Source organism: Procambarus clarkii, chromosome 65 (genome assembly GCF_040958095.1).
Source record: "Procambarus clarkii isolate CNS0578487 chromosome 65, FALCON_Pclarkii_2.0, whole genome shotgun sequence".
NCBI lineage: Eukaryota > Metazoa > Arthropoda > Malacostraca > Decapoda > Cambaridae > Procambarus > Procambarus clarkii.
This window is the reverse complement of record NC_091214.1, coordinates 31,007,521-31,031,493: the sequence shown is the minus strand read 5'-3', so window position 1 is coordinate 31,031,493 and position 23,973 is coordinate 31,007,521. Positions and strand designations below refer to the sequence as shown.

At 46.3% G+C, this 23,973-nt stretch overlaps 1 protein-coding gene across 3 annotated transcripts in view; it reads right to left on the bottom strand.

Moving 5' to 3' along the window:
* Positions 1-23,702, bottom strand: part of LOC138354977 (N-acetylated-alpha-linked acidic dipeptidase 2-like) — a 49,593-nt gene extending 25,891 nt beyond the window's left edge. The window contains exons 1-4 of one of the 3 annotated variants that reach the window (XM_069309672.1): positions 23,072-23,702; positions 19,636-19,904; positions 1,869-1,984; positions 177-260 (exon numbers count right to left, since the gene is read on the bottom strand). In XM_069309672.1, the coding sequence (XP_069165773.1) occupies positions 177-260; positions 1,869-1,984 (200 nt within the window). In that variant the 5' untranslated portion in view covers positions 19,636-19,904; positions 23,072-23,702. The remainder of the gene's footprint in view (positions 1-176; positions 261-1,868; positions 1,985-19,635; positions 19,905-23,071) is intronic. The other 2 variants (XM_069309671.1, XM_069309673.1) reach the window with 2 other exon arrangements.
* Positions 23,703-23,973: the final 271 nt, after the last annotated feature.

Genomic DNA, 23,973 nt, shown 5'->3' with positions numbered 1-23,973 from the left:
GTAGGGACCATTAGTGAGGTATATTGCAATTATTTCCCACTAATCCTAATGTATTACCTAAGAAGCTGTGTAACATATGCTCAGGAATGTATTAAACGTCTATACACCTTGGTTGTGTGTAATAGTGAGCAAGACACTTAGCACTGCCCGACAACAAGTATATAAAGTATACTCACTTGACGTTGTCCAGGAACTTCACAGCCAGTCTCTGGTCCACCTCCTGGTCAGTCACGCACTTCGCTACCATTTCGTCCATCATGCTGACACAATGGTACATAAATCACCCGTTAGCCATGAACATTGCTATATTTACTACTAAATATATAGAATCTAAATCAGCTACACTCTTTACTCTTAAGTGTTACCTAAGAAACTGTATATTATTTGCTTGTTCTCTCTCAATTTATACGCGTGTGTTTCATGTGAGCCAGCTCGGGACGTGTTTCAGGTGCGGCCTCCCGGGCCACCAGGTTGTGGAGTAAGGCATACCGGGTCACCCCTGTTAACCTAAGGAGGATTTTCGCCTGTTGTCCAGTCTGGAACCGTCTCCAGGTGTTGGGATGTGTGTCGATTCCCTGCCGTCTGCTGCCTTGGTGTCGGATCCTGAGGCTCGCCTGGGTGCGGATGTGGGTGGTTGAGTGGGTGTTGGTGCGGCCCTGCTGCTGGCTTCCCCACCTCGGCAGTCAGTGCCCCACCCGCCTCTGCCCACCCCATCTCCACCGCCCCTGCCTGCTACGTCCTTGGATACGGTGTCTCCTGTCACTCTGGCTGTCAGTGAGGGGCTATCTCCTATGTGTGTGTGGTCCTGTGTTCCGGGTTATGGAAGCTGCAGTTCTCAGGGGTCGTGCTTTACAAGCGTGCCTGCCGGAAGGTTCTGTTGTGGTGCAGGACGATGGGAATGATAGCTCGGACGACTGGCGGCCTCTCTCGAAGCGATCGAGGCAGGTTCGGAGTGTCTCCCCCCTTTGTGGTGTGCCTTGGGAGGAGGTGGGGAAGTATGGTGCTCCTGCGTCGCCTGCCGTAGGTGACGGGGCTGTAAAGGGCTCAGAGTTACTTCCTGTGCCCCCAGCATCTCCTGCTTTTGGATCCCCGCAGTGGTGGGTTGCCCCCTGATGGAGACCTCGTCATGGTGCTGAGGAAAGATGTGCACCGGGAGGCCTCAGCTCCTGTGCCTGGTGGTGGGGACAATGCCGTGCCTGTGGTTTCCCCGCCTTTGTTGCCCCAGTCTGGGGGGAGCCTTGTTACGGCTGCCAGGGACGTGAACCATGAGGGTCAGGTGTTTGAACTTTCTCGTAATGCCCGGGTGCTTCCGATCCCATGGTGCTCTTCCACTATCTGGATGCCGTGGGTGAGGGAGTATATTTATGGGGTGCCAGATTGGATGCCTCGGCTGTGGGTGCCGCCTGGTGGCCAGATACCTGATGACATGATTTGGGAAGCGTACTGCTTACGCTTTCCGACGCGGGAGTTCCCGGAAAAATATATGGAGATGTCATCATTACAACATACCGTCCTACAGAGCGGCAAGTCTCCCTCTAACGTCCACCTCTGATTTCGTCGCCGCTCTATCTACAGCTCATCTCGACCAGCACCTTTGAAACTTTTCATTCTCAACATACGCGTGTCTCCCATCATCTGTACTGGTGCAGTCATCGATCAGACGAACCCTTCAGCAATCTGCACCTACTATCATGAAGAAGACTTGGTTTCCATTAACACTGACTCCTGACTTATCCCAAGTGGTCTCGGATGAAGGGAAACTAACTTCCGGTGGCTTTAAAATGACCCAGAGATAAGCGGAATTCTTCCTAGAAAACCTATACCAAATAGTGAATGCTCTCTACGCAATCAGAGTGACCCGTACTAACCTGATCATCTTGTTGCCGCCCGTGAAGGCGTCAATGCCAAAGTAACCAATCAGACCACCAATCAGGAGGCCGAGTGCCGCTGTGGCAGCGGTCACAACTATATTGTGTGACACCATCTGTCAACAGAAGGACACTTAAGAAAATAGCATAAAGGAAAACACTACAAATATGGTTTTGTTTATATTACTAGCGTCATCTGTATTGAATCTGCACCAGTTTTTCTCTGATTGGAAAATATTCAATGATAAGATAAAGTAAATCAATCTTGCTGCTTAATCTACAGAAAACGAGACGCTTGCAAATAAATTGGTGAAGTGTTTTTTAAACACTAACTAGCTCACTCTTATAGGTCGTCGCTAACACTAACAGCTGTCTTACCTTGTTAAAGTATGAGATTATATATAACAATAATATAATTATACATATATATTACATATATTATATATATACACATTAATTATACTTCCCTTATGAAGGAATTGAATTCCATAATTGCTTCCAATTCCTGAATTTGCCTAGCCAAGTGGCTGGCCAGTGCGCTAATTAGACCACCATCAGAACTTTAAGAGCTGCTAGTCGGGCGGCTATTCCACATTTACAGCTCTTCAAGACATTAGACGATGGTTATAGACTAAACACGTTTTCTATCAATCATATTTACCAGCAAAAACACGTGCCAATATTATACCACACACTTGCAAGAACATGCAAGTTTTATTTAATAACAGAACACTTCCCCCTATGAAGGAATTGAATTTGTAGCCAAGTTTATATAGATATATATATTATATATATATATATATTATATTATATATATATATATATATATATTATATATATATATATATTATATTATATATATATATATATATATTATATTATATATATATATATTATATTATATATATATATATATATATATATATATATATATATATATATATATATATATATATATATATATATATATATATATATATATATATATATATATATGCGAACAAGCCTGAATGGTCCCCAGGACTATATGCGAATGAAAACTCACACCCCAGAAGTGACTCGAACCCATACTCCCAGAAGCAACGCAACTGGTAACTACAGGGCGCCTTAATCCGCTTGACCATCACGGCCGTAAAAGGAAGTGATAGCCGAGGCTATTTGAGCCACTTCCCCGACGGCAACTCGGATGGTAATCTTGGGCATAGCATTTCACCAAATCACCTCATTCTTTGGGGCACACGTGAGGAACACAAATGCGAACAAGCCTGAATGGTCCCCAGGACTATATGCGAATGAAAACTCACACCCCAGAAGTGACTCGAACCCATACTCCCAGAAGCAACGCAACTGGTAACTACAGGGCGCCTTAATCCGCTTGACCATCACGGCCGTAAAAGGAAGTGATAGCCGAGGCTATTTGAGCCACTTCCCCGACGGCAACTCGGATGGTAATCTTGGGCATAGCATTTCACCAAATCACCTCATTCTTTGGGGCACACGTGAGGAACACAAATGCGAACAAGCCTGAATGGTCCCCAGGACTATATGCGAATGAAAACTCACACCCCAGAAGTGACTCGAACCCATACTCCCAGAAGCAACGCAACTGGTAACTACAGGGCGCCTTAATCCGCTTGACCATCACGGCCGTAAAAGGAAGTGATAGCCGAGGCTATTTGAGCCACTTCCCCGACGGCAACTCGGATGGTAATCTTGGGCATAGCATTTCACCAAATCACCTCATTCTTTGGGGCACACGTGAGGAACACAAATGCGAACAAGCCTGAATGGTCCCCAGGACTATATGCGAATGAAAACTCACACCCCAGAAGTGACTCGAACCCATACTCCCAGAAGCAACGCAACTGGTAACTACAGGGCGCCTTAATCCGCTTGACCATCACGGCCGTAAAAGGAAGTGATAGCCGAGGCTATTTGAGCCACTTCCCCGACGGCAACTCGGATGGTAATCTTGGGCATAGCATTTCACCAAATCACCTCATTCTTTGGGGCACACGTGAGGAACACAAATGCGAACAAGCCTGAATGGTCCCCAGGACTATATGCGAATGAAAATGCTATGCCCAAGATTACCATCCGAGTTGCCGTCGGGGAAGTGGCTCAAATAGCCTCGGCTATCACTTCCTTTTACGGCCGTGATGGTCAAGCGGATTAAGGCGCCCTGTAGTTACCAGTTGCGTTGCTTCTGGGAGTATGGGTTCGAGTCACTTCTGGGGTGTGAGTTTTCATTCGCATATAGTCCTGGGGACCATTCAGGCTTGTTCGCATTTGTGTTCCTCACGTGTGCCCCAAAGAATGAGGTGATTTGGTGAAATGCTATGCCCAAGATTACCATCCGAGTTGCCGTCGGGGAAGTGGCTCAAATAGCCTCGGCTATCACTTCCTTTTACGGCCGTGATGGTCAAGCGGATTAAGGCGCCCTGTAGTTACCAGTTGCGTTGCTTCTGGGAGTATGGGTTCGAGTCACTTCTGGGGTGTGAGTTTTCATTCGCATATAGTCCTGGGGACCATTCAGGCTTGTTCGCATTTGTGTTCCTCACGTGTGCCCCAAAGAATGAGGCGATTTGGTGAAATGCTATGCCCAAGATTACCATCCGAGTTGCCGTCGGGGAAGTGGCTCAAATAGCCTCGGCTATCACTTCCTTTTACGGCCGTGATGGTCAAGCGGATTAAGGCGCCCTGTAGTTACCAGTTGCGTTGCTTCTGGGAGTATGGGTTCGAGTCACTTCTGGGGTGTGAGTTTTCATTCGCATATAGTCCTGGGGACCATTCAGGCTTGTTCGCATTTGTGTTCCTCACGTGTGCCCCAAAGAATGAGGTGATTTGGTGAAATGCTATGCCCAAGATTACCATCCGAGTTGCCGTCGGGGAAGTGGCTCAAATAGCCTCGGCTATCACTTCCTTTTACGGCCGTGATGGTCAAGCGGATTAAGGCGCCCTGTAGTTACCAGTTGCGTTGCTTCTGGGAGTATGGGTTCGAGTCACTTCTGGGGTGTGAGTTTTCATTCGCATATAGTCCTGGGGACCATTCAGGCTTGTTCGCATTTGTGTTCCTCACGTGTGCCCCAAAGAATGAGGTGATTTGGTGAAATGCTATGCCCAAGATTACCATCCGAGTTGCCGTCGGGGAAGTGGCTCAAATAGCCTCGGCTATCACTTCCTTTTACGGCCGTGATGGTCAAGCGGATTAAGGCGCCCTGTAGTTACCAGTTGCGTTGCTTCTGGGAGTATGGGTTCGAGTCACTTCTGGGGTGTGAGTTTTCATTCGCATATAGTCCTGGGGACCATTCAGGCTTGTTCGCATTTGTGTTCCTCACGTGTGCCCCAAAGAATGAGGTGATTTGGTGAAATGCTATGCCCAAGATTACCATCCGAGTTGCCGTCGGGGAAGTGGCTCAAATAGCCTCGGCTATCACTTCCTTTTACGGCCGTGATGGTCAAGCGGATTAAGGCGCCCTGTAGTTACCAGTTGCGTTGCTTCTGGGAGTATGGGTTCGAGTCACTTCTGGGGTGTGAGTTTTCATTCATATATATATATATATAGAGAGAGAGAGAGAGAGAGAGAGAGAGAGAGAGAGAGAGAGAGAGAGAGAGAGAGAGAGAGAGAGAGAGAGAGAGAGAGAGAGAGAGAGAGAGAGAGAGAGAGAGAGAGAGAGAGAGAGAGAGAGAGAGAGAGAGAGAATATATGTGTATATACATACAAGTATACAGGAATGTGTAAGCTGGTCAGAATTGCATTTCATCTTTGTAAACACACATTAATAACATTAAACGAGACATACTTCGAACACTGTTTAAGTAGGACACTATTTAAATATGAAGGTTAGATTAGCATTTTGAAAGCACTACAATCACCTTCTGTGGCCGATTGTTCAATAAATCACTGAACTATATGTTTTAACAGATCTCTAACCCTGTCCATGAAGGACAGAAGAAATGTCTATGTATATGCTGGTCAGCATTGTAAATGTGTGGCCGCGTCTGTGGTAGATAGTAATAATAGTAATGACGCGATATATCAATGTAAAATTTACTGGTAATGACAGTAAATGATTACTGGCAATTATTGTACTTTGACAATTTAACAACGTGACCGAGTCGGTAAAAGCAGGTGTCTGGAAACCACAAGAACGCGAGTTAAGAACATAAGAACAAAGGCAAATGCAGAAGGCCTATTGGCCCATACGAGGCAGCTCCTATTTATAACCACCCAACCCCACTCATATACTTGTCCAACCCACGCTTGAAACAATCGAGGGACCCCCCCCACCACCACGTTACGCGGTAATTGGTTCCAGAAATCAATAACCCTGTTACTGAACCAGTATTTACCCAAGTCTTTCCTAAATCTAAACTTATCCAATTTATACCCATTGTTTCGTGTTCTGTCTTGTGTTGATACTTTTAATACCCTATTAATATCTCCTTTGTTATGTTCATTCACCCACTTGTAAACCTCTGTCATGTCACCCCTAACTCTTCGCCTTTCCAGTGAATGTAACTTAAGCTTTGTTAATCTTTCTTCATATGAAAGATTTCTAATTTGGGGAATTAACTTAGTCATCCTACGCTGGACACGTTCAAGTGAATTTATATCCATTCTATAATATGGCGACCAAAACTGAACTGCATAATCTAAATGGGGCCTAACTAGAGCAAGATATAGCTTGAGAACCACACCAGGTGTCTTGTTACTAACGCTGCGATTAATAAATCCAAGTGTCCGATTTGCCTTATTACGAACATTTATGCATTGATCGTTTTGTTTTAAATTCTTACTAATCATAACTCCCAGATCCCTTTCGCAATCTCAACACCATCTAGCTCGTATCTTGTAACTCTATCATCATTACCTAGCCTCAGAACTTTACTTTTATCAGCATTAAACTGCATCTGCCAATCCTTTGACCATTTCAAAACCCTATCTAGATCAACTTGAAGTGATAGCGAGTCCTCCTCCAAATTAATTTCCCTACCGATTTTCGTATCATCGGCAAATTTGCAAATGTTGCTACTCAAACCTGAATCTAAATCATTTATATATATTATAAACAACAGAGGTCCCAGGACAGAGCCTTGAGGCACTCCACTTACAACATTTTCCCACTCTGACTTGATTCCATTTATACTAACTCTGTTTCTTTTGGTATAGCCATGCCCTAATCCAGCTTAATATAGCACCCCCAATACCATGAGACTCTTATCTTTTTAATCAGTCTTTCATGTGGCACTGTATCAAAAGCTTTGCTAAAGTTAAGGTACACAACATCACAATCCTTACCACTATCAACTGCCTCAACTATGCTAGAATAAAAAGATAACAAATTTGTTAAACATGAACGGCCATTTATAAAACCATGTTGCGACTCAACTATTAATTTATTTTTTCAAGATGAAGACGAATTTTATTTGCTATTATAGATTCGAGTAACTTTCCCACAATAGACGTTAGGCTAATTGGTCGATAGTTAGACGCAAGTGATCTATCTCCTTTCTTAAAAACTGGTATCACATTAGCAACTTTCCAAAACTCTGGCACTCTGCCTGACTATTGATTTATTAAATATGGTTGACAGTGGGTCGCAAAGCTCCTCTTTGCATTCTTTAAGCACCCTGGAAACACTTCATCCGGCCCTGGGGATTTGTTTGGTTTGAGTTATACTATTTGTTTAAGAACATCCTCCCTCTTAACTGCTAAACTCGTCAACCTGTCCTCGTCCCCACCTACATAGACTTGTTCGGCTGAAGGCATATTGTTAAGTTCCTCTTTAGTAAATACAGATACAAAATATTTATTAAAAATACTACTCATCTCTTCATCACTATCTGTTATTTGACCTGTCCCAGTTTTTAATGGACCTATCCTTTCCCTAGTCTTAGTACGATATAACTGAAAAAAACCTTTAGGATTTGTCTTTGCTTGCCCCGCTATGCGAACTTCATAGTTTCTTTTTGCTTTCCTTATCTCTTTTTTTAACATTTCTAACCAGTTGTATGAATTCCTGTTCTAAAGTGACCTCCCCATTTTTAATCCTTTTGTACCAAGCTCTCTTTTTACTTATAAGGTTCTTCAAATTCTTTGTTATCCACTTTGGATCATTAGTATTCGATCTATTCAATTTGTATGGTATACTACGTTCCTGTGCTTTGTTTAGAATATTCTTAAATAAGTTATATATTGAATCCACATCGAAATCCCCATTTAAGTCACCTATCACTGGGTTTATGTCTCGCTCCAAGACCGGCCCCCACCCCATACCCAAGACTTTCCAATCAATTTGACCCAAAAAATTTCTTAGGCTATTAAAATCAGCTTTTCGAAAATCTGGCACTTTAACAGAATTTTCTCCTACTGGTCTATTCCATTCTATGCTAAATCTGATTTCTTTGTGATCACTGTTCCCTAGCTCACTCCCTATTTCGGTGTCATTAATTTGTGTTTCCCTGTTAGTTAACACTAAATCTAAAATATTATTTTCCCGTTCAAGTCACTTCATTGCCTCAACATGATTTTCAATAATAATACTAATAATTAATAATAATAATAATAAAGCAATGCAACTGCCATCCACCACCCACACCGAACCCTTCGACGTGTGCCTTTTCACCCGTGGCCACCACACAATCATACCTCATACATTTCTATCCCTTTGAGATGTATTTCTTTCTTGTCTCAATAAACATACTTGAACATGAACCTCATACATTTACCCTAAACCTGCTTTCATACTAACACAGACAAGTGAAATGGAACTACACATCATGCTACGTTATTTTTGTTCAGCAAGTATAATGCTGCGTATAATGATACAAGGACAAACACGTTCAACGCCACTAAGAAGCATTTAGAGGAAAATAGGAGAAAAAAGTTTGCAGCGGCCACCCTGGGCTAGCTAGACTACCTAGTCTACCCGTTTGTCTACCCTGAACTCACAAGGTAGACAAACGGGTAGGCTCACAGGATAGAATAGATCCCCCTTCCCTCGCCCCTTTTCTAACTTTATTGATGAAGATTAAGCCACCCAGAGGTGGCACGGGCATGAGTAGCCCATAAACCTTTAAGCAACTCATACAAATCCATATAATAAGCCACCCTCAGATCATTGATCCGAGTGTAGCCTATTGGTTAACGCACTAGCCAGCCACCTGGCTGGCTCAGGTTTCGATTCTCTCATAGAGGAAGTTCTCTATAATTTATGTATCACATGATGGACATTTGTGGATTAGACTTAGAGATTTGAGTCTCGCCTTAACCCCACACTTAAGACCTTGACAAAGCACTCTTGGAGAGTGCAAAAGACGGTGTAAATCTTTACATAAAATACACAAATATATAAAGTGGAGTTTTATCCTGTAAATGTTTTAGTAATAGTTATGATACTAGTGTAAAATACTGGTTGATAACACTGATCATTGCTGTAACTTGCTTAGCTAAATAAATATTGGAGGTTCAGTTCCTGAGCACAGCCATTTACAGTACCACTGGAAAGGGCAGTGGAAAATGGCTACTATTTCCAGTGGTAGTGGAAATGGTAGGCATTTTCATTAACACTAATAAGTATGAGGTCACTATACCACTCACAGAATGGGTATGGACTCCCACACCATTCAAAGGGTTGACATGGGGTCCACCACAACTTAAGGAGTAAACGAAAACAGAGTGGTGGCTCGTTGGCGGCTGTTGGGTTTAGACGTGTCGTTCGTGGCGCTCGCCAGTTCTACCCTAGTGGCTGTATGAGGAGGGTGTCTGTGACGGCTGTGGGGGTGTTGTCCCCTGGGTGGGCGTGGTACGCCTGTTGATTAGGCATGGGGTCTTACCGGCCTCCATTGAAGAGGACCTCGTAGGCTGGTCTGGCTTTTACGGTGCCAGTAGACCACTTGTTGGTTGGTGTTGCCCTGGTGGATATTCTTCATGTGCAGTTGTCGGAATTGGTGGGCATCCAGCTGCTGCAGGGGAACCGCGCCGTGGTCAAGTTTCGCCATCAGGCTGCATTTCAGGCGTTTCTGGGGCGGTGTGAGGGGCGTGTTTACCCTCTCCCTGATGCCACCGGTTTTGTTAAGGTAGTGAACCGACACAGCGTCGCCTTGACGTATGTGTCGGTGCGTGGTGCCCCCTTCGAGTTTAACGACGCTCTCCTAACTGCTGTGTTTGGACGGTTTGGTACTGTGCTAAGCGTTCGTTGGGACAAGGTACTTGCAGGGCACTGTACTGGGATGCTTTACGGTTCCCGCGCCCTGACCATGTCTCTGAAGAGTAGTGTTCCGTCCTCTGTGTCCGTGTTGGGTTACACGCTCCGTTGCCAGTATCATGGGCAACCGTGCACCTGTTACAGGTGTGGTAATGTGGGTCATCTCGCTGCAGCGTGCGACGTGGGAGCAACTGGCAGGGTGCACGTTTTTCGTGAGGAGGACTTTCCACCCCTGTTGACTTCGGACGCTTCTGATGATGGAGTGGGTGCTGTGCCTGAGGCGCCTGATTGCTTGTCTGCTGCTTTGCCTGTTGAGGCGGTTACTATGCCTTCTACGTCCAGTCTGTTACCTGCTGTGGTCCCGGAGGTAGTTATTGCGCCGGAGTGTAAGACTGTTGGGGCCGTCGCCCGCACTGTGTGTGGTGGATGTCCCAGTGGATGTCCATGTCCCGCCCCCGCCTGTGGATGTGATACCGGCTCTCGGGGTCGCGGGTCCTGTTTTGGAGGGGGGGGGGCGTCGGCGGGAGGAGGTGCTTGCCGTGTCTGTGTGTGTGTTGGTGACTGTAATTCTGCTCTTTCCATCCCTTTACAGAAGCGTACGCGTCGGTGTTCTGAGGCTGTTTCCCTGTATGATGCGGGCAGTGTGGGTGATGTGGCCTCTGTGGACTCTTCGGACGGTGCGGGTGTGGCCTGTGTGGATGTGACGACGGTGGCTGTGCCTGCGGCGGGGCCTGCTGGGAGTGGTGTGGTGCGGCCTGACTCGAAGCGTTCGCGGCGGGCTCGGAGTGTCTCCCCTTCGTGGTGTGCCTTGGGAGATGGTTGGGAGAGTATGGTGATCTGGCGCCCCCCGCCGAGGATGATTGTGCTATGAGGGGCTCCGAAGTTGCTACCTGTTGCCCCCCCCCCCCCTCCTGCGTCTCCTGCTGTTGGATCTCCGCAGTGGAGAGTTGTCCCTGATGATCGGGACCTCGTCGTGATGCTGCGGAAAGATGTGCACCGGGGGGCCTCGGCTCTTGTGCCCTGTGGTGGGGTCGATGCCGCGCCTGCATCCCCTGCGGTTCCCCCTCCTTCATTGCCCCGGTCTGGGGGAAGCCTAGTCCCACCTGCTGGGGTCGTGCCCTGTGGGGGTCCGATGTTGGGCCCTTATCGGGATGCCCGGGTGCTTCCGATCCCGTGGTGCTCGTCCACTTTCTGGGTGTTGCGGGTGAAGAAGTTTGTGTATAGGGTGCTGGATAAGATGTCTCAGCCGAGGCCACTGCCTGGTGGCCGGGTGCCCGATGACACGTGGGTGATTTGGGAGGCGTACTGCTTGCACTTTCCGATATACAAGTTCCCGGAGAAGTATTAGTTCACGTCTGATCAGCTGCCGCCGTGACCTCGGCACCCCGCCCTACAGTTATCTTGAGATGATTTCGGGGCTTTAGTGTCCCCGCGGCCCGGTCCTCGACCAGGCTTCCAACCCCAGGAAGCAGCCCGTGACAGCTGACTAACACCCAGGTACCTATTTTACTGCTAGGTAACAGGGACATAGGGTGAAAGAAGCTCTGCCCGTTGTTTCTCGCCGGCGCCTGGGATCGAACCCAGGACCACAGGATCACAAGTCCCGCGTGCTGTCCGGTCGGCCGACCGGCTCCCAGTCAGTGCGGGGGAGTCTCCCTCTAACGTACCCCTCTGTTTTCGTCTCCACTTCTCTCTCTACGACCCGTCACATCTAACACTTTTGACTTGCTTCTCCTCCTTAACGTCAACGCGTCTCCCTACATTTGTCCTGGTGCAGTCATCGGGAGGGTAAACCCTTCATGCAAACTGCACCCATTCTCGAGAAGAAGAAGAGAAGGAGTAAACGCACTACCGTTCATGGGATGGATATACTGGGTACACTGCCAATCACATTATCGATGTACTTGGTTCACCACCAATCCCAGGGTGGATATAGTAGGGTCCTCAACGTGCTTCTTCATACCTTCCTCAAAAGTGTTGTGAACGCTCTTGCGCACTCCTAGCTTCGGAACACTGGGTAAACAAGTTGTTTTTAACACCAAGGCATGGGGAGAGGGGGGGGGCGGAGTGTTACAGGGGGCATGTATGTTGCATTTGCAGGCAAATTAAAAGTAAATGTATAATACAATTGTCATTCATGCCCCTGTTTCCAGCCAACAATGCAAAGAAACTCAATCAAAATAATCTACCAATACAATAGTCAAGTGTTCACATTCTCTAAGGAAGACAATCCAACCCAACATAACACCTATTTAGGAAAATTAAAATATTATTTTAGTAAATTAGTCCATTTGGAACATGTAGACCTAGCAACATGAAATGCTTTTGTTATTTATTCCATAACATAAGTACATCGCGAATGTCACAACATGAAACACATTGGTTATACCAAAATATGAGGCCCACTGGTTATATAACAACATGAAGCACTGGTTATATCACAACATGAAGCATAGATAATTTTACCACAACTCAATATCAAGTATGCACAAAATAATAACAGCAATCGGCAATATTGACATAGATGAATGTTTGACAACTGCAACTTCATGAACAAGAGGACATAGGTTCAACCTTACAAAAGTGCAAAAAAAAAAAAAAAAAAAAAAATTAGAAAGTTAACTTTTGCAACCAAGAGAGTGGCAGATAGTTGGAACAGGTCAAGAAAGAAGTTGAAGGAGGATGTCAAACAGTAGTTTCAAAGCGATATACGACAAAGAGTACTGGGAAGACGGGACACCCGTAACTACCTTAAGGTAATTACAGCATTGAGATTATTCAATTTCTTTATTATGCACCCCATACCCATCCCGTGGGCGATGGTGGAAAGGGTTACACAGGAATATAATGGGTTCAGGAACTGAATCCCATAGTTCGTTTAGCTAAGCAAGTGTCAATCTTTTGACGCTAGTTAATCAATTGTTAATGTTATATACGTGTACATATTTACATAAATACATAATGTCGATAATCTTTTTATATCACACCCCCTCCCCGCTCAGCTCGTTGTCGCCGTGTGGGGGCTTAGTGGGCGGCTGCCGGAGTGTGATGCTCCTTGGGACAGTCCTCTGTCCTTTTCTAGCCTTGTGCTCCTGCTGCCGTCCTCTCCAATTCTGCTGGGCATCTTTTCCTTTTCCTTCTGTTTCGTTTTTCTCCCCCCTCTTCTCCTATCTGCTTGCCGTTTCCTGCCGACCTTTTGCTCGCTCTGGTTCTTCCCTTGGACTTCTTCTATTTTGACGCCCGGGTGCTTGAGGAGGCATACTCATGCACCCGTAGAACTGCAGTACCCGACGTCGAGAGCGAGGGGAACCTTTTATTGTCAATCCCCACTTCGTCACTGAACCCGATCTCGACGGACTGTCGGTTTCTTAAGGTGGCGTTTGTGGGGCGTATACTCACGACGCACCCCTAGGAGGCCCCGACAAGATCGGCGATAGCTTCTTGTTGGGTGTCCTGCCTCTAATTGTGGCTCCATGGTGGGTGTGGGGGCACATTCGTGAGTGAATTCTTCTTTTCGTCAGGATGATAACCCCCTTTTTGGCTTCTTCTGGTTTACCTTCTCAGGCTCGTGGGGTGGGCGACCAAGCCCCCGAGGCGGTCCGTATTGGAAGACCGGGCTCTGTAGCCTCCGCTGCATTGGGCCCCGACCTTGCTCCTCCTTTGGCCTCTCTGACTCCTTCCTCTGGCTCCCCTCCCTCCTCTGTGGTTGGGTCGAGCCCCAAGCCCCCAGTGGTGACTACCTCGTCCCCTGGCGCGGCTCCTTCTCTAGTTGTAACTACTGCGCCTTTTACCCCCTCTCTCTCTGGGGGTTCTCACCGCCGTCCTCGTCACGGCCGCCCTCGCTCGATTCCTTCCAGTTCTGCTACCTATCAAGCCTTGTTTGGTCCCGCTTCGTGGGCCAAATATTTTGATCTCCTCCCTCTTGATTCTGCGCCTCCTGACGATTTCTCCCTCCATCGACATCTCATTGATTAAGTGGATGCCTCCATTACTTTCAACCCCACTCGTCTCGGTACACGTGTCGTTGCTGCTCCTTCTCAGGATGCTGCTTCCCGCTTGGCTGCCTTATCCTGCCTTGGCGAGACCCCCGTTCGGGTCTCGAAGAACGCTCAGTTGAATGCCAGTGTTGGCACTATTTTGCTCCCGCCCCATGTTGCGACCGGTGTTCGGGACCTGCGCGACTGCCACGACGATATTCGACATATCCTCGCTGCCCAGGACCATTCTATTCTCCAGGTGGACACGTTTACTCGTCCCCCTCGTGGTAGTCGCCATCAACCCCTCCGGGTTGTGAAGATTACCTTTGATGGTAGGACCCTTCCACCCTCTGTCATTCTTGCTGGTGCCAGGTGCTCTGTCCAGGAGTACATTCCTTCTCCTCGGCTCTGCAACAAGTGCTGGAGGTTTGGGCATGGTGCCCTCCGCTGCTCCGGGACTGTCTCTCTCTGTCCTTTGTGTGGTGGCGAAGGTCACTCTAAGTCGGAGTGCGCTTCTCCCCAGGCTCGTTGCCTCAACTGCGGTGAGGCCCATCCTATCTTCTCCCGTGTGTGTGTCCATTACAAGCTTGAGGCAGCCGTCCTCAACTTGAAGCACCGGGAGCGTTTATCTTTTCCTGAGGCGAGGCGCCAGGTTCGCCGGCTCCCGCCTTATGCTAATATCTCTTATGCTCGCGTGTTGCGCTCTTCCTCTCCTCGTCCTTCCCGCCTTCCTCAGACTCACAACCGTTTCCGGGCCTTGGACCCTGATGCGCCCACTGCCCCCTCCTCTGTCCCTTTGGGTTCTCTCCCGAAGGATCCTCCTCCTGGTCCTCTGTCTGGGGTTCCCCTTCCTTCTACCCGGTCTGTCGTGTCTTCTGTGTCTTCTTCCTCGTCCCCCTCCGATCCTCCTTCCCATCCTCTTCCTCCATCTATCAGCTCTCCCCACCGCCTGTCGGTGCGGGCGGATGTCCATCGCTCTCCTAACGGCCGTCGTGTGTGCTCTCGTTCGGCTTCTCCTGTTGAGACACTGGAATCCGTTGCCCGGTACGTAGTTGCTGGGACACCGGTCTCTTTAAGTCAGAAGCGTAAGCCTGGCTCCTCTCCTTCCTCTTCCCCGGCAGGTAAGAAGGCTTCGCTTTCTTCCTCAGCTCCTCCTTCTGGCTCTGTTGCTCCTTCCCCTTCCGTTTCAGTGCTTGCGCCCCCTGTTCCTGCTATGGAGGTTTCTTTGGCCCCTGCTTCCCTTTCAGTTGCTGCTCTTGCTGGGGTGCGCTCCCCTCTTTCTACTCCCCCTCTTCCTGCTGCTGTCCTTGACTGCTCCTCTCCGTTGTCTCCTCCTCTTCCTCCTCCTCCTCCGGACCCTGCCCGCCCACTTCTGATCTGTTCTCCCGTTTCCTTCCCTCCGTCTTTGCTCAGTTTACCCATGCCCCCTAACCCTGACTTTGCTGACCCTGATCCCGACCCTGATATTCTTTAACGTGCTCTGTTGCTCTTTCGCCTTTGTTTCTTCCTTGTTCTCTGTTTTTGTCCTTTCTCTTCTCGTCGTTGTCCATTCTTCAATGGAACGTTCGAGGTTATTACGCCAATTTCCTCGAACTCCAACTTCTGATTTCGCGGTTTTCGCCCCTTTGTGTCTGTCTCCAGGAGCCAATGCTTGGTGCTCGTCCTGGTCGTTTTCGTGGCTATTCCTTTCTCTCCCCCCCCCCAGCCATTGCTGGGGCTTCTAATTCTTCTGCTCTCTTGATTCGGGCTGATGTTCCCTTTGTTCCTTTACTTTTTCCTTCGCCTCTCCATTGTTCTGCTGCTCGTATCTTTGTGGGGAAATGGTACACAGTTTGTTCCATTTACCTCTCCCCGAGTGTCCCGCTCTTCTTCCTGATTTGAAACACCTCCTAGACTCCTTGCCGGAGCCTGTGCTCCTGCTGGGTGACTTCAATTGTCGTCATTCTCTTTGGGGTGACGTTCTGACGAATACCCGGGGTCGCCTCCTTGAGCCGTTTCTCCTCTCTTCTTCCCTGTCTCTTCTGAATTCTGGTGAGCCCACTCATTTGGACTCTCGGACTCGCACCCTTTCTTGTCTTGATCTTTCTCTCTGCTCTTCTTCTCTTTACTTAGATTTCACGTGGCAGGTTCTTGATGACCTCCATGGAAGTGATAATTTCCCCATCCTTGTTTCCTTTTTCTCTTTTCGCTCTTCCCTCTCTTTCCCTAGGTGGCAGTTTGGTAAGGCGGACTGGACCCTATTTACCCTCAGTGCTACTCTCTCTGACCTCTCCCTTCTGCCCCTCTCTCGCGCTCTCCTCCTTTTTCATGACACTGTCTTCCACACTGCCCTCCGCTCTATTCCTCGCTCTTCCTCTCGGGGTCCACGGAAGTGTGTTCCCTGGTGGAATGCGGACTGTGCTCGGGCTGTCCGCTGTAAGCGTGCAGCCTGGAAGAGGCACCGCCGTAGGCAGACGACCGATTCTCTTCTTTTCTTTCGGAAAGCGAGTGCCGTGGCCCGTAGGGCCATCCGTACGGCTAAACGTGAATGTTGGGCATCTTATGTCTCAACAATTACGTCCGAAACCCCTCTGGCCCAGATCTGGAAGCGTATCCGCAAGATAGCGGGTAAGTTCGTTCCCGATGTTTCACCGGTCCTTCACCTCCATGATACTCTTGTGGCGGACCCGTTGCAGGTCGCTTCCGAACTGGGTTCCCACTTTTCTTCTGTTAGCTCTGGTCTTCATCTTCCCCAATCTTTCCTTCTTCGTAAACCTGTCCTTGAGTCTCGTCCTTTAGATTTCTGCACTCATCTTCAGCTTCCCTATAATGATCCCTTCTCTCTCTCTGAACTTCGTTCTGCCCTGGCCCTCTGCGGTTCTACGGCGGCGGGCTCCGATGGTATTCATTATGAGATGCTTCGCCATCTCCCTCCGAGCACGTCTCAGTATTTACCGAGTCTGTATAATCGGATCTGGGAGTCGTCGTCAGTCCCTGAGGACTGGCTCGATGCCGTTGTCCTCCCTGTTCGCAAACCGGGGTCTCTGGGTACTTCCCCTAAGGACTTTCGCCCTATTGCTCTCACAAGTTGTGTCTGCAAACTCTTTGAACGTATGGTTAACGTTCGTCTGATGTGGTTCCTGGAACACCATCACCTCCTCTCCCCTTCTCAATTTGGTTTCCGCAAGTGCCGCAGCACGACAGATGTCCTGGTGAACTTGGAGGTCTATATTCGTTCTGCTTTTGCTGCGAAGACCTCCGTTGTTGCCGTCCTTTTTGACCTAGAAAAGGCTTACGACACCACTTGGCGTTATCATATCCTATCTCAACTTCATTCTTTTGGCCTTCGTGGTCATCTCCCTCTCTTTCTCCACAGCTTCCTCTCTCGTCGTTCCTTTCGGGTGCGCCTTGGTACCGCTCTCTCTCCCTCTTTTCAGCAATACGAAGGTGTGCCCCAGGGTAGTGTTCTGAGCACTACTCTTTTTCTGGTTGCCCTCAATGGTCTTCTTTCCTCTCTTCCTTCTGGTGTCTTCTCCGCTCTCTATGTCGATGATCTTACCCTTTGTTGTCAGGGTGATGATTCGCCTCTCCTTCAACGCCGGCTTCAACTTGCAATTGATGCCGTGTCGTCTTGGGCCACAGGTCATGGCTTCAAGTTCTCTACTTCTAAGACTTGTGCCATGACTTTTACGCGGAAACGGGTTGTTCTTCGTCCCTCTTTGTCACTTTATGGTCATCCCCTTGAATACAAAGATTCCGCGAAGCTTTTGGGGTTATTCCTTGACACTCGTTTGTCTTGGTCTCCCCATATCTCTTACCTCCGTGTTGAGTGCTCTAAGGCCCTTACCCTCCTTCGGGTCTTGTCCCATACTTCTTGGGGGGCAGATAGGCGCACTCTCCTTGCTTTACATTCCTCTCTCGTCCTGTCTAAGCTCGATTATGGTTGCCCTGCTTACTCGTCTGCTTCTCCTTCTACTCTTCGCCGTCTTGATGCTTTGCACCATACTGGGTTGCGCCTCAGTTCTGGTGCCTTTCGTTCGACTCCCATCCTTAGCTTGTATGTTGACACTGGCTTCCTGTCTCTCCAGGACCGCCGTGATCGCTACTGTCTTCGCTATCTTGCGCGGTCCTTGCAACATCCTTCCTCTCGCCTCTGTCGTGCTTTAACTTTTACCCCTCCTGCGGTTCCTGTTCCTCTTCACCACCTCCCTCTTTCTGTCCGGTTATCTCGCCTACAGGATTCTCTTTCCGTTCGTATTTCTGATGTTTCTCCTCGTGTTGTTCCTTCTTTGCCCCCGTGGAGGGTCCCTCTTCCGCGATTTTGTACATCCTTGACCCGTATCACTAAAGCTTTTACCCCTCCTACGGTTCTAAAACGCCTTTTCCTCGAGCACTTTTCTTCTCACTCCCGCTCCGTTTCTGTCTTCACCGATGGGTCTAAGTCAGCGGACGGTGTTGGCTACTCTGTTGTTTTTCCTGATCGCACTTATATGTGTCGCTTGCCTCCGGAGACTAGCATCTTTACAGCGGAACTTTATGCTATTCTCTATGCTCTTCGTCTCCTGCTTTCTCGTTGTCAGTCTTCCTTTGTGGTTGTTGTTGACTCTCGTAGTGCCCTCATGGCTCTCGGGTCCTTTAATCCGGTTCATCCAGTAGTTGTCGAGATCCAGCATTGGCTGTTTCTCGTTCACAGTAAATTTAAGTCGGTTGAGTTTTGTTGGGTTCCCAGCCATATTGGTGTGTCTTTAAATGAGCGTGGGATGCTGCTGCCAAGGAAGCTGTCCGCTCTTGTCCCATCTCTCGGAAAGGCATTCCGTATTCCGACTTTTACCCGGTTATCCATTCCTCAGTCCTTACCCGTTGGCAGGCTTCTTGGTTGTCTGTTACTGGTAACAAGCTACGTACTCTTAAATGTTGTGTTTCCTCGTGGCCATCCTCCTTCCACCGTAACCGGCGGTGGGAAACAGCTCTGGCGAGGTTGCGTATTGGCCATACTCGCTTAACCCATGGTCACTTGATGGAGCGCCGCCCTACTCCTTATTGTCCTAGTTGCATTGTCCCTCTTACGGTCGTGCATGTCCTTCTTGAATGTCCTGACTTCCAGGACGAGCGTGTGTCTTGCTTTCCGACCGCCCCTCGCGGTCACCTGTCCCTCGATAGAATTCTTGGTGACTCGGATACTTTTGATATCGTTCGCCTTATGCGTTTTTGTTCTCGTATTGGCATCCTTGGTGATATTTAGCGCCCTCTGATTATTTTGCGTATTTGATGGTGCTACATAACCTTCCCGGTTTGGTGCCTTCTTTTGATAATTACTTACTTACTTTTTATATCACAAGTGATTCAACAAGAGGCTCACAACAGTCACTATACGGGGCACTTTACATCTATGGTGAGTCACACAGTTACTGACTAGTCTTGCTCCATTCCCACCCAACTGGGCGGCAGCTTTAGTCATGTGCAGGCTGCATCTACAGTAAGCAAGTTTTGGATACTAAGCTAAAATTCCCGGCAGCACATCATTTTGATTGAAATACACATTTCTTAGCCTACATTGATGGTGCTATCAACTCCGAGAACCAACCAAAGCAATATACTTACCTTTGTTCCGATGGCGAGAGCGACAGTAAACCGGGAGGCGTCACTCCGGGCACACTCCGCCAGGCTTCACTAGGCTATGGGACAGCAGGCGGTGCGGTGTGATAGAGAGGCTAGCCAGTCTGCGTCCTTGGGGGCCAACTGCCAGAGGCGTGGGGTAGCATTTCTCACAATGGTAAAGAAGGCAAACTCTGCCTTACACCTCAGTGACGTTATTGTCCTTAAAAACACCTGTTATTATCTACCTACAGATTGTTTCACGTGTTAAAGAGCTAAAAAACAAAAACAAAAAAAACGATAAGTGCGAAAACCCTGCTTTCAGATCTTTCAATACTGTAACGCCGCAAGGTCAATACCGCAACGCCGCAAGGTCAATACTGTAATGCTGTGTTATGAATCCAAAATACTTTATTCTAACATTTATCATGATAAACATGTTCATTATTCTTTAATCAGTTATTAGAAATTAACCATTACGTCCATTTGTTTTCTAATATACACGTTTAGAGTTAAATGTAGCATGCTGTAGTGAGCTTGTCCGAGATATTTTAGTTATTGCAGGTTTAAGCTGTGGGAAGGATCCGTGGCGTCTCATGGGGGGATGACCATATATATGTATGTTCCAATGATGCGTGCAGTGTACCCAACATGGGGTCACTCATTCATCCCTATAATTATTCAGTTTTCTTGTATGTACACATGAATTATACCATATTAGTGTTAAAATTATATTAGTGTATTTACAAATATGTTCATAAGCATTACTTTCAGGCAGCAAAGTATCTAGAGATTTCATATGATCCTTAGTTGGTAGTAGGTAGATGCCCCCGAGGTTGGCGTCTAGCCCAGTCAGTCGCGTGGTTGGGGCTGGCTGCACAGGATCTGTGATTTAGTAGTCAAGTTTGTGGAGCTTTTTTTAACATAGTTATGTATTTGGCAGTTATATTAAGTATATCCATCTACTCTGTTAAGAATTAATCAAATGATAAGTGCTCATAGGAATTATTTATCTCTTATGCATCTTGTTATAATAATTCTGGTGATTCCCAACTACCTGGATTTCATTTATTTGTTTGTATGTCATTTTGTTTACCCTTACTTAAAGTATATTGCTTTTCATATTACGCTGTTTACTTTTTTTATGCCTACACAATTGTAGTAGGCAAGGCCGTATTTATATCCATTTTACAACTGCAAAAACAGAGGACCCATACCCAGAGGTCAAGGGTCATAACAGCACATCCACACTCACCTGGGGAATAGAAACTTAATTTTGAAACATAATTGCTTGTCAGTTTTAATGTTCGTTGTAAATGATCGTAGCTCGCAATCTCGATATATTTAATTCATTATCACGGTGACAGGTAACCTACCATTCACATATTATAACTTAGGCTTATATCGAGGTCCTTCCAAGGTCGGACTCCTGACCCTTCCCAAGGATGCAATTCCACAAGTTGACTATAACTTCCGGGTACATATGTACTACAAGGTGAACAGAAGCATTAGGCGATAGAAAACGTGTATACCTATTTCTGTGCCACCCGGATTCCACATTGTGAGTCGAGTACGAGCCCAACTGTACTACCGAGACCTAATTCATTATATCCACTGTATAGACCTGTACCTGTAATCAAAGGTGGGTTCTAATTGAGAAATTTAGTGCCAGTGTAAGAATTGTTATTACCAATCCATTATAGCGAGTGTAACTTATCGAAGAGCAAACGGTATGCATGTTTTAGTGAGGCATCTTGTGTCTCTAGAATTACCCAGTTACTCAAAGCCACCCAAAAACTTAGAATTTTTGTAAATAAAGGAGAAATCTAACATATTTGCTCACTCGAAAGTTGTTACCGGTTACAGAACGCGAGGAAATTGTTTACTCTGAAATAAACCCATTTTATGACGAAATAAGACAAATATAGCTGGTAGGCGATGCTCGATCGATGAAACCAGTAATTTCACAACTATCCACGTTGATTACATATAATACAGCCGTAATTCATTGTGTCGGGGGACAGGCAGCCAAAATGTAATTTATATACGTTAAGCTTGTATCGTCAAACCAAAATAAAAAAAAGAATTACTGATGTCTAGAGGAAGGTGAACCGGAATGAATTACAAACGACTGCGTAAGAATTTAATGTTGAATCTTGCATAAGAGTCCTTTTACAGTTCCTAAGAACTTTCGAGACCGCTAAATAGAAATGTTTGACGCTTAGCGAACCTATGTACAGTAAGTATTTTGTGTGGTACTTGACAAGCCTAATCAGTATACATAGACGTCTATGTATACTGCAACGACTGGAGATTCTTTATACGTGTAATTGGCCACTGTCTCAAGAAAAGTTGTTAGGTATGATTTGTTTTAACAAAACCGTATTGTGGTTTTTTTACTAGACTGTGTACAGATATGGTTGATGTTCTCATTCCTCAGGATGAAATGGATGATTTCTTTCGTTCATTCTTCATTCATTAAATAGTGGAAAATGTTAGAGCCACATACGGAGCTTAGGAACTGAACCCCAAAATTAATTCTGCAACGCTAGTAGCAATTTTGTTGAGCTAGTAACACAGTGTAATGTATGTGAACTTCAATATCGCTCCACCCAAATATTAGTGCAACTCGGTACTTATTCTCATCTTAATTATTACGTGGATGAATTTCTGTTTTTGTTTCGCCCCAATCAGTCTCGTCCCTCTAATTGAAAACTACAAGTTTTGTCTATGGCTGTAACACCTGTTAACTCCAACCACAACTGTATTGACTTTTATACATTACTGATAAGTCTAGCCTATGCAGTATGTTATAAAAAAAAAAACATTTTATGGTGTTACAATGACTTACTCTTCAGGAAATAACCTAATGTAATTTTATGTAAATTAATTCGATTATAAATGTACAAACATTTACAAATAAAAGTTTTTGAACCTGAATATATATACTGTTCAATACCCGCCATCTTCAGTATATTACAAAAGAAAATTCTTGCTAAATATTAGTCCTATCCTAAACAGCAATGTAAACGATATTTTTTTTACGTACAGGATTCACACACACACACATTCTTTTTTTTTTTTTTTTTTTTTTTTTAGATATATACAAGAGTTGTTACATTCTTGTACAGCCACTAGTACGCGTAGCGTTTCGGGCAAGTCCTTAATCCTATGGTCCCTGGAATATGATCCCCTGCCGCGAAGAATCGTTTTTTCATCCAAGTACACATTTTACTGTTGCGTTAAACAGAGGCTACAGTTAAGGAATTGCGCCCAGTAAATCCTCCCCGGCCAGGATACGAACCCATGACATAGCGCTCGCGGAACGCCAGGCGAGTGTCTTACCACTACACCACGGAGACTGAAAACATATATATTAGGTAACATATATATTAAGGTAACTTATACACTTCAGTAGATACTTAAAACTAAAATAGTTTACCTGTAGACGCCCAAACATTACACTAAGAACAGAATACTGAAGGAATTGGCGTCGGTGTTAAGCAATGGCGTCGCCTGGAAGAGATTGCTGGTACTGACGACCCGAGCACACACACGTCACCAGCTGCTTGTTGTTATTGTTTTAGATTCAGCTACTCGGAACAAGGTCCAAGTAGCACGGAGTATGGTGAGCCCATCGGGACTCTGCAACTGTCCTCCGTCCTTAGATGACAACTCTAGCAATGTCAGTTGGTATAGATGGGGTTGGGGAGTTGTTCTTGAGGAATTTACAGGGGCGGTAGTCCTGCTAGTAGAGGGACTGGCGTGTGGGACACGTCCTCCCTTCACCACGTTACTTCCCAGACTGCCGGGAAGTCATATAGTTCCTGGCGTGGTCACCCAGCCAATCACAGCCACGCTCCCGATATAAGCACCTCTTCAATATTTAATCTACACTAAACCATTACATCACTTGTAATGAGACATCGGATTAACGTAGATTGTAATCTAAATAATATTGAACACATGCGGTAAAGGATATTTACTCTTGAAGTAATATGTAATTTACTACTAATATGAATTACCTAATGATAGCAGCCTTTAATAACCTTTCAGAGGTTGATAAGCCTTAATTAAATGTTCGTTGCAATGATGCCACCTGTTGGATATTTCCAACACCGAATACAACATTGTTGTATTCTCATTACTTATTACTAACCATACTAACCAATTTAGTAAGTAAAATTAACAACTCGTAGAATTCTCATGTACTAATAATTCATCTGTGCATTAGGCTAGAATTCTCACGTCACCTGACGCCAGTATTGCATCAGATTTCCTTACAGTAAACACATTATATCCAATTTGTGTGAGAATTAAATACGATTCTCCATAATTAAAGCA